The sequence below is a fragment of the Lipophrys pholis genome (assembly GCF_963383615.2).
Source record: "Lipophrys pholis genome assembly, chromosome: 11".
Classification (NCBI taxonomy): Eukaryota; Metazoa; Chordata; class Actinopteri; order Blenniiformes; family Blenniidae; genus Lipophrys; species Lipophrys pholis.
The window spans coordinates 4,495,444-4,506,957 of NC_137631.1; the positions used below are offsets into that span (position 1 = coordinate 4,495,444).

The 11,514-nt window shown below is 41.9% G+C and overlaps 1 protein-coding gene across 1 annotated transcript; it reads left to right on the forward strand.

The window, feature by feature from the left end:
- Positions 1-1,286: 1,286 nt before the first annotated feature.
- faap24 (FA core complex associated protein 24) lies at positions 1,287-7,794 on the forward strand. Its single transcript, XM_080475775.1, has 4 exons — positions 1,287-1,498; positions 2,702-2,844; positions 3,707-3,862; positions 7,175-7,794. The coding sequence occupies exons 1-4, from the start codon at positions 1,396-1,398 to the stop codon at positions 7,424-7,426; spliced, it is 654 nt and encodes a 217-aa protein (XP_080331901.1). The 5' UTR covers positions 1,287-1,395; the 3' UTR covers positions 7,427-7,794.
- The last annotated feature ends 3,720 nt before the right edge of the window (positions 7,795-11,514 follow it).

Sequence of the window (11,514 nt, forward strand, 5' to 3'; positions counted from 1 at the left end):
GGCTCAGACACAAATGTTCTCTTTTAAGACTGAAACAGTTCAGGGTTAGGGTTACTCTTTTTATTTACATACTTGTAAACAACCACAAGCAGATTGTCTTAGAAAATGAATGTGTTTTGGGGCTGGTTTACTTGAAATGATAGATACTCTGATTTTAGGGAAAACAAAAGGTATATCAGGTATATTTTCAAACAACACATCAATTCATCTTTCACTGCATTTTAGAATGCTTTGATAGAAACCTCAAAAAAGACCAAGTGCAAATTAAACTGCTTTTTTAAGCCCTTAGATTTTCAGTCATTAATAAATATGAGCATATCTAAACATTTCTAAACTTTAACAAACCTGGAAACATTTTCAGAATTTTGAAAATTTCTGTTTGTGTGCATTGAAAAATAACTATGATGGAGAAAGTTGAACCTGACCTGCAGCTTTTCAGCCAAATTTCTCCTTTCAAAAGGTAAATTAGAAGAGACGTGACAGAGTTAATAATCAGAGACTGACCGCCCTCTATTGACCAGCCGCCACTGGTGGGGAAAATAATAAAACTGAGTCCTGTATGCTGGACAAGAATGTCCCAATCAGAAATACCACCTCACTTTATCAGAAAAAATGTACCTTTCAACCCACATTTCCACTGGTCAAGAGAAGAAATCCTGAGTTTGTCATACATCAAAGTCTGAGTTTAGGGAAAACAAAAGGTATATCAGGTATATTTTCAAACAGCACATAAATTCATCTTTCACTGCATTTTAGAATGCTTTGATAGAAACCTCAAAAGAAAAGTGCAAAATTGTTGTGAAATCAGGTGGAGGAGAAGAGGATGAAAAAAGGAACTTTGCTGATACTTCTTGCTTGAATAAAAGGATTTAATGTCAATTTGGTAATATCAGCATCACGGGTGAAGCTTCAACCCGGGGAGTCTGCCAATGCTTTCTCCCCGAGTAAAGGCTCATGCGTTCTTATGTACACTCCTCGGTCATCACAAACATGGCATGAAATGTAATTTACGTATTTGGCGCTTACAGGCTGGAGGATGTCAGGACATCTGGTTCCATATAGGGGGTCACCCATAGACTAGCTGTCGCATCAGGATGTACAAAGATGATTAATGACTTTATTTATCCTTCATTTCAGTACGTCTGGCTAAAAATATACTTCAATGGCTCATGGTTCATGAACGAAACAGTTTGTTTTTTTAAGTCAGATTTTTAAAGGTCTTCATGAGGCGCTGTATTCCTCCTGTCCACCAGGGGGCGTCATATCGCGAGAAGCCCGGAAAAAGCGGATGCTCTGGAGGGAAAGACAAACTTAAATGGAAACTGACGCCTTGTCTCTGTGATTAAAGACATTAAACCTCCCCTGCAAGCGGGCTGAGCCCGTGAGAAGCGGGGCATGGAGCCCGGAGCGCCTCCTCCCGTGAACGCGGTGCCTCCGTACGGACACGTTATCTGCTGTGAGAAATGGAGAAATTCGACACTTGTTCAGAACCTCAAAGGTAACGATACGAGTTTATTTATTTATTTTTTAACTCATTACTGTTGCTCTATGTATTTTACGGACACATCTTTTACAATGTGGCCCTTGTTTATTTCGGTTTAAGTGAATGTCTGCGGTGTTTCGGAGTTTTGACAGTCCAGTGTTACAACGAAGCTGGTTAACGAGCTAATTCAACCCAGGCGTTTCACATCGGGATCGGCGCGCGTGCACGTAGACGGAGCGCAGTTTGCAGCTTTTGACCAATCACGCGCATGTGCGGATTACCGAATGGAGGAGCAGACAGCTATTCTTCAAAAATATGAAGAATTCAAACACATCATCCAGACCAAAAACAACACTGTTGCTGCAGTAAAAGTCAGGAAGGAATGCTGGCAGAAAACTGTTTTGGTACATAACTTCATGAGATTATACAATATTAATTCACCAGACAATATAAACGGGCAGCACTGTGATCAATGAATCTAACTTTATCACAGCACAGACGTTTTGTGGCAGAGTGCTGCCTCAGGGATTTTCCTGGAGTTTGTATTTTATATTTATTTCTTTTGAAGCAGCTTTGAGTTCCTGTTCTCTTCACCTGTGGAACAAACTACCGGAACACCAGAGGACTGCTGACACTCTCACTTCTGTTAAATCAGGACTTAAAACACTGTTATTAACCCAGGCTTTCCATTAAACTGTAGATTTTACTTATAAGTTTTATATAATGGCTTTCTTAATCTTTGCTTTAATGTATTACCTTGTAAAGATGCGAATTGTGTCTGAATGCTGCTATAGAAATTAATTCGCTTTATGTACAAATATAGCTCACAAAATTGCAATAAGATGCACAAACAATTGATTTTAATCCATCCATCCAGCTTATCTTGTTCATGGTCGCGGCGCACTGCAGCCGATTCCAGTTTACTTTGGGCGATGGCAGAATACACCCTGGACTGGTCGCCAGTGCATCACAGGGCAAACCATGATCTTAATGTGCTCCATAATTTACATAAACTACTTAAGTGTTGGCATTTATTGTGAACCATATTTTATCGCAATAATAAAAACAATGGCGACAGATGACTGGAAAAGGGCTGCCTTTGTACCCAATGCTGTCCTGCCACACACACACATTTCCATCATGGACTGAATGTTATAGTGCAGGTTTCCTTTAAGATGAGGGGTTCTGCTCCTGTCCTGACTGAATCCTGTGCTGCAGGCAGAGGAGTGAAAATCCTCTTTGAGAAGGAACTCGGCGTGGCAGATTTCCATCTCCCCAACAAGAGTAAAATCCTCTATGTGTCCGAGTGTGACGTGATCGCCGCCAACAGCTACAGGAGGAAGCTGGTCCGCTTCAGAAATGTAAGTTTGAAAGCTTTACGATTTTCTTTCTTGCATGTTGGAACCAGTTTTCCCAACTCGTGTCGTAAAATAATTATGTGCAGATTTGTGAAAAGTGAGTTGTACAATTTGGACAATAAAGGTATTCCAGAGGGCAACTCTTCATGTTGTCTCCACCTGGATAGGGAAAATGCAACTTTTCTCCAATTTGTGGTTTTTGCACATGCTGGGCAATATGGCGCCAAAATATTATCTCAATATTTTTTCTCAAATTGGCAGTAGAGATGTCACAGGGAGCATCATTACTTACAGAGAGCAGGAAGTGACCAGGTTTCCACACAGGAACCACAATGACATCTCTGACAGGAGCCTCATGAGAAGTAACAGCAGGTTGCCATGTTGGCTGCAGCCATGTTGTCTGAACACTGGGAGTGCTGCGCCCCGGTGTAGAGAACGCGGTACGGCGGGTATAATATCAATAACAATGTTAACCTCAACTTCAATAAAATAGAAAAAGCAATGATTTACTCCAGTTGGTGTGAGTTTATTACTTTTTTGTGAGATTTCCTGGAAATGTTTGCAATGCAGGTTTACTCCATAGCACGCTTACTCGCCCCCCTTTGTCCTGAAAACTGGGATCTTTCTAGGGAAACGGGGATCTTTTTGAACAAAAGCTGACACCACAACTCAGGGTAAAGTGCAGAACAAATAAATCTGAAAGGTAATTAATCAGCAATAATACTTGATTCCCTGACATCTCTATATCACTCTTTACAGATTTTTTTTGTCAAGAAAAAAAAAACCTTTGGTGCTTTTAGATTTGTGCGCTGTCATGCAACAACATCGCCACATGACAGACGCTGAGTGTTTCTGTGTTTTTTAGGCCAGCAGCAGTTTCCAGGAGCTGGTCCTGGTGGAGAAAACCCGGCTGAGTGAGCAGTACTTCTCCGCCGTGCAGAAGACTGTGGTGTTTGATCTGGGACTGCCTCTGTTAACGGTGGGCGGGCAGACGGAGGCGTCGCAGCTCGTCGCTCAAATGGTAACAAAGAAGGAACTGCACAAATACTCTACACTTCTGCAGGCACTTGTACTTTTAATGTGATTTTACTCAGTTTGACCCCGGCTTATAGCTTCAAAAGAGATTTGAATTTATTGAGAGGAAAGCCACCTTGAGAAGCAACATCTCGTTTACAAGGGGGACCTTGTAAGTAAGAGTTTGTCCCTGCACTATATTAACAATGAAATGATCAGTGCCCGTTGGATTGACTTGGTGTGAAATCAAAAGCCTCCCAATGAGTGCAGTTAATTCAGTATGTAGCTGAGCGCAAAACTAACTAACTAATTGATCATCAACATTAAGAATGAACAAACGGCAGAACCACAAAAAGCAAAGAAAACTCAAAAGAAAAATAAAGTCCACAAACTGAAACACTGTTGGTTGAAACAAACACGGTGCAGTCTGGTGAAAAATGGATCTCAGAAGAGAGAGAATTCTGCCATCTGGACGTAAAAAGTCATTCCCTTCATATCAGGGATCGTTACAAAGAGCAAAATGATCACACTTAACTATAAAAGGGACACAGAGCAAAGAAAAAGTCTGGGAATGTAACAGATTGTCTCATTAGAAGGTTTGAGGAACAACGCTCTGAAGTCAGGTGTGTGAATGGACCGGTAGGTTCGACTGCTGGAGCTCCATGAGTGTTTGAAAGAGACACAGGCCCTGTTTACACCACAACGTTTCACGTGACAACACCTAATCTGCAAAAAAAAAGTGGGGGCGTTTACACTGCAGCAGCGGACAAAGAGAACGATGTAGTTAGTATGCCATGCCACTGGAGGGCGCTGTTGCTTGATTTGATGAAACTACACAGAAGTGTGTGCAGAGAATAACACACTATAAACGTGAAGAAAATGGAGAGAACCCGACATCCGCATGGACTGATGATGCATCAGATGCTATCAGGGGTGAGTCTCAACTATTAAACTACTGATCTGGACTATAAAACTAGAATATAGTCCGCGGGTCGTAACACTACGCGACCGCCATGTTTGTTTACAACTGGATGAGCAGGAGGGAGGGGGAAGAGATGTGCATGCGCAGTAACAGGCTCTGTAGCCTCCATCAGTCTCTGCAGGAGGGATTAGCGCCCTGAAAGAATCTTTCCACCTTGGAAGCCGGATTAAAAACTTTGCAGATACAGTGCATCCGCAAACTGGTGCCGCGTAAACGGACCCCCCAAAAGTGAAGAAAGTTTTGCGGATACACTCGAATTCGTTGTCGTGTAAACGGGGCCTCAGAGCAGTACAAATATTGGAACGCATGTTGGCTTAAGTAACAACAAAATAGATTTAACAAAAATGGTTTACCACTGTAAATATGATTATGACCGACTTATATTTGGCCAATAGAAATAGATGCCGCCTCTAGAGGTTATCTATTGAAAATCACCATGATGACCTGGATTTTAGATTCACAAACTCAGAAATATTCTCTTCACTCACAAACAATAGTCATTTAAGGTGTTCGTAAAAACTGCACTTGAATAACAGTCACAACCAAAAACATTAACCTCGACCCTGCCACTGAAATATAAAACCATACACTCAAAACAATAAATAAAATGACTTCTCAAGCCTCGACAAACACTGAAATCCAATAAATATGGAACATTTAGGCTCAGCGGTATATATTGTGTGTGTGAATGTGGACCAAAACAAAAAAACTTGTGTTCGAAGACTTAAGTGTGAAATGTTTGAAAGTTTGGGCTCACCACACCGCCGAGTGCAGTAAAACCTGTAGAGTAATCAGAGGTCATATCCTGCCTCGTGTCTTTTCTTTAGATCGAGGTGGGACGGCTCGTCCATCTTACAACAGAACAAATCCTGACCTGTCAACAGACGGCGCCAATTTCATGAATTATCTCATATCAATCTCTTTTTAAGCTCCTTTCGACTGTGGAATGTTGGCTTTTAGTTCTTTAACATCAGCCTTTTTAAATTAATAAGTAATTTATTTCACTTTCATTTAGTAAAATGAATTGGTTTCATAATTTTTTTGCAATTCCTTCTTTACACAGACACATTATATGAATTTAGCTGTGACATTACCATAAACAACTATTTACAAGTTCAACAAAAATATTTCACTCCATTGAAGTCTCCAGAAAGACTTGCTACTCAAATCAGTGCAACAATATTCAAACCATTTTGTAATAAAACAAAAATTAATAAAGTGCAAATTTCTCAGAAAACTTTGCAGTAAAGCAGAACTCATGCTCACTGATCCGTGTGGAGGATGGACACGATGAGCAAATCCTCATTTCCACTGCCACAATTTGCCGGTTCGGTTCGGGTTTTCGTGCATCCCCACTAAACAAGTTGTAGCTTGTACCGAAAGAGCGGCACCCAAAGGGTTCCGATATGCTGTCACTCTTCCGTTGGGGTACCCAGCACTACGGAACGGTTCCCATTTTGAGGCGCAAACTGCAGCCGTTTGCTGATTGGTCAGTGATTTACGTCACTCGACAAGTAGCAATATTCAAAAAGCTCACGGGCCTTATAAAGCCTCCTGTTGTTGTTTACACACTCTGCTTTGCGCTCACTGGTTGTTTAGTTAACAGGGTTTATTGAAACGTTGACGCTACACAGCGCCCAGGTGTGCTGACGAGGTGCAGACGTTCCTCTGTCGCAGGAGAGGAGATTCAGCTGGAGCTGAACGCTGCTGTTCACAGTGAGAACGTTTTCCAAGCTTTGTCACAGAGAACGGAGGGTCGCTGCTTTAAGACCGATTCATACTCTAGAACAACAACGTTCAGCTCTCCAGAGTCTTGCCAGGGAAAAAAAACTAAAAACTTTAGCACTGCTGTGTGCTGCGCACGCCGTTCCATGCTCGCTAATGACTATCAGTCATTTTGTAATCCTGTTTAGCGCGTAGCCTCGTTACAGTGTGAGCCTGAAGAACGTTAGCATGAAGCAGGGAGCGTGCTCGGGGTTACGTGATGCACCTGAACTCATCACAGGGCTGTCGGCTCCTGCAGTTATAACGGGACCAAAATAAAAGTCCTTGTTAATTGAAAATGACAGTTAAAACTTTCAAAATTGATATTTAGGTGTTAGCCAGGCTGTGGCTTAGCTGGCTTTCAAAATAAAAGCCCCAAACTCCTTCAAAATTAAAGTCATTGTTTATTAAATACTTCAAAATTTATATTTTTATCAAGGTCTTTCTCAGGTCCTCTGAGGATTGTTTGGCCGCTTCCGGAAGCAGCTGTGAGGTTCATTGAAGCTGCACATCATGAGATTTTGATCGTGTGTGTGTGCGTGCGTGCGTGCGTGCCTGCGTGTGTGTCCCAAGATTTACACAGAAGGGCGCGACAACCCGTTCAGGAGGAGGACTTCCTGTCAGATGCTGGACCCCATGGTCCTGGCTGTGGTCCGGCAGGTTCCCGGGGTGGGCCAGGTCAAAGCTCTGGCCCTGCTGCAGAAGTTCCCCAGCATCCATGAGATCTGCAACGCCACCCCGGAACAGCTGGAGCCTGTCGTGGGCCAAGCTAGTGCCAGGCAGATCTACGACTTCTTCCACAGTGAGACGGCTGCTGGAACCTGAAGAAGCACATTAAAGTGTCTGGAAGTCCCGGAACACACAACATTCCTCACATTCACTGGAAGCCATGACGGACACATGCACAGGCTCTATGGGACAGTCTTCTTTTTTTTTTTTTTTTAAAGTTGGTTGGTGGGAGAGAATTATTACTAACACATCAAAAATGAGGAGTCTGATTATATTTATCCTGAACGGACAGATGATCTCAAATAAAAGGCTCAATATTTATTACACACTCGAGTCAATGAGGTGCTTATTTTAAATCAGTACAATCCTTCTTTCTCAGTAGTTCAGTTCAGTTTTGTCACTGTTGGGATTTACATTTAGTTATTACGTCTGCCAAGGATGTAATAAAATCACTGGTGTGTCTGTATGTCTGTTAGCAAGATGAGTCCATTATAGTTTGGAGAAGATCGGATCTGGGTTCTTGATCAGGATTACATTTTTTAGGCTTTTAAAGGTTACATCAAAACTACAGATTTTCACCACTTAGAACATTTCTGTTCTGGGTGGGAATTTTAGATAACATTGTAAATTATTTATGGCTGCCATTTCTTGATTTCTTTATTCCTGTCAAAGTGAGGAAACTTCACGAGTCATCACTGTCCTGAACACAACCATATGCCAATGTCCATTCCCAGACATAGCACCACCTATTGGTAAGAGGAAGTTTAAGAAATTAGATTTTCACATACCATGGCCCTAAACTTTGTGATTTCATACTTGAGATGGGGAGAGATGAAACACATCAGGACACACTAAAATGTCACCAACACACAAACTCTAAACCAACTGGCGTTAACCATGACATCCTGGTGTTCAACTCTTCCTACAGGGTGAATCCAAGAGACCTGAAATTTTTCAGGTATACACAACAGTCCTTGATGAAAAGGGTATCAACATTCTTCGGCAAAGGTCATGGCCATGGCAGCCTGATGAAACTGATGGTTCGCCATGAAACGGGAAGTGATGTGTAACTCTGCTCTACATTCTGCAATGGGTCTAAAACTTTACAGCTTGATCAAAAACCTCTCTTGGTCAAATCCATATGCCAATATCTCTGCTGACAGAAGAAAGCATCTGGCCTGCGTCACAATCTTATCAATCACCAATTTACCTCAATCACTTATTTCCCCCCCTCATGTTCTGTCCCAGTTTTCCGTACCTCTGCCCGTATTCACAAAACATCCGAAGGCTAAAAGTAGTTCTTAGTGACGTCACTCTTAAAAAAAAACCCGTACAATTCCTCGAATTTGATCATTTTTCTTAGAATTTTCCCTTCTTAGATAAAAGTAATTCACAAAGCATCTTAAGCCCTAAGAGAGCTCCTAAGGTGGAAAACCACTAAGAGGAGTGAGGAAGACTTTGAAGAAGTCTAAAGGCTCCTTCATACCCCCTTTTTGAACCGATAAGAACAAGAAAAAGCTTTTTCTCGCCTCCAATGCTTTCAGAAATACATTTCTTTGAACTGTTTCAGTAATAAAAGAGTTTCGGCAGTGCGGCACCTGCACAGTTTAGCCAGGACGGTTGGCACAGCCAAAACAAATTTCTTGGGCCAGAGGGAGCTGGCCGAAGGAAATGACGTCATTTTGTTCGGCAGGACCCCGCACTGCCGAACTTTCTCTTGTTCTTATGGAGGACGAATTGGCCTTAAGAGTTTCTTAAACAGACAAGATGACGGAACGACAAAGAGAAAAGAAAGATTTTCTCCATCTGTTTAACGACAACGATTTAATGACACGGTACCGACTCGATCGTGCAGGATTAATGTTTGTGGTCGACATCATCAGGGATGAGCTTATTTCTCCCACAGCAAAGCAACGCACTAACACCCGAGATGAAGGTGATCACAACGCTGTGATACCTCATTACAGGTAAGCTGCAGCAGTGTAGCGATGATGACAGGTCTGTCCCAACCCTCCGTCAGCAGAGTGACCAGTCTGACTGTTATGGTTCTTTCACAGCCCCACATTGGTCATAAATCACAGGAATTGGGTGACGCTGCATCCGCGTCCACCATTAGTATCAAATACATTAAGTGGTAAGAATAACAATAATCAAATCAATATAATAATCAGTATGTTTACGAGGTAAGATCAATTGTTTCTAAGCTGTGAACAAATTTAAGTTTTCTGAGTTTCATCGTCATGACATCAAATAGTTTTTATGATTAGACATTTTTAATACAGCCCAAGATATTTGATTGGTTCATTTTACTCTCCGTTCATTACTCGGAGCACAGAGGCTTCTTTCTGTCTTCCTTTCTCGAACAACCAATCACAGCTTTCAGCAGTGGCGGCTGGTCAATAGAGAGTTATCATTTCTCGAGAGGAAAATTTGTTGTCTTTCAGCCTGTGTTGGTTTCGAAGCAGTCAGACGTAAACTTTGGACACTAGGAGGCGCTGTTTGACGCAGACGCACAATTTTGCTCTGTCTGACTCGATGATAAATGTTTGAAATCGCGGGTGAAAACAAATGACAGCATTGTTCTCTCTCATCAAAAAGGTCATGTTTTATGGAATTTTCCCCACATGAGTTATGTCGTCTTGTTCGGCAGGTTCTTGTCGTGCTTCTGATCTGCTCGTTTTGTTGCTCAGAGTCACGGTTTAGCCACAGTCGCCACTTGTCCGGGGTGTTCTGTCACCGCAGTTTTTGAGGACACATTTTGGTTTTCCCATGTATTTGAATTAAAGGAGGGAGGCGGCGGGATTCGGCGTTTGGAACTTTGAAGGATAATAAATACAAAAGCGCTCGACTAACAAAAAAAGTGATTGAGATTATTGAGAAGGAGAGTCTCCTCTGTCATTTAATAGTATTTTGAAGCTGATGCGATATTCGCCCTCAGGGGAGATAGCATTTGCAAACCTTATTTTGAAAGGCAAATTTACTTCCTGTTGGATTTAGGTCAGGGGTGTGTAGGTCTTGATGAGACAAACAATTTAGTTTTGGTTGATCTCTCTACAACATTCCTATGGGCCGTGCTCGCCATTTTAGTGTTTTTAGGTAGCCGTTGTAATGTTTCTAGGTGGCGCTAGAGAGAAAATTTTTGGCACTCTGGGGGTTACTTTTTACATTGCCTGACTGTTTTCAACCGTCTTGATGAGCATGCCAAATGTGGTGGGTTTTTGAGCGTGTTCAGTGGGTCAACTTTGGGCTCAAGACTGACGCAGAAAACAAAGATAAAGAAAAAACAATAATAAGAAACGGACGAAATACAATAGGGTCCTGGCCTTTCCTGCTCGGTCCCTAATAATAATAAATAAAATTAGTATGACCAAAAAATAAATACAAAATAAACTAAACCTGCCATGAGCTCATTCAGAAGCTCCAAAATTACATCACTGGGTAGGCCATATGCAGGTGTTGTTCATAAAAAGACTATCTCCAACTCATGTGTTCACTGTACCTTTTTAAAAGGATGTGTCGCAGTAGAAATGCTCACAGGAAGGCCACTGTTTCAAGGCGATGAAGACGATGATATGGTCAGTAATACAATTCAGACAGAACTCACATATTCATTTAAACCTCTTTGCGCACGCAACTCCATGATATTTTCAAGGTTTGTGAAATTTCTTGGAAAACATTTTTATTTTTGAACAACTTCAGTTCTTCCGCTAAATAGTTTTTGCTTTGTTTTATTGTCCCTGCAAGGTCCCTGGTGCAATCCCTACAGAAGCTGACCCAGCTATTAAGCCTGACCAGGATCACTTCATGGACACTATGTGCAAGTAGCTAGACAATAAGAACAATGTTTACCTCCAGTGTCATGACTCCCAGTCCATACTCTCCCAGGACTTGGTGGTTTTTATAATTGACAGCTGCTGTAATAACACAATTTTTTTTTTTTAAACAAAAGCGCAAAAACTCTGCATTCTTACTTGAAACGTTATCGTGTAGACGTGACTTGGGTCCGTCTATGGTTTCAGGCTCTTTTGTCTTCCCCCCATCGTGTCTGATGGCTGCTTCCTGCCCTGATGTGTCTCACCTGTGGCTTTGTGTGTGATTGTCCTCACCTGGTGGCGGTGGTATGTGTTGGACATTTCCTGTGTGTCGTCACCAGTGATGCCAGTACTCTAATATGACCACTATTT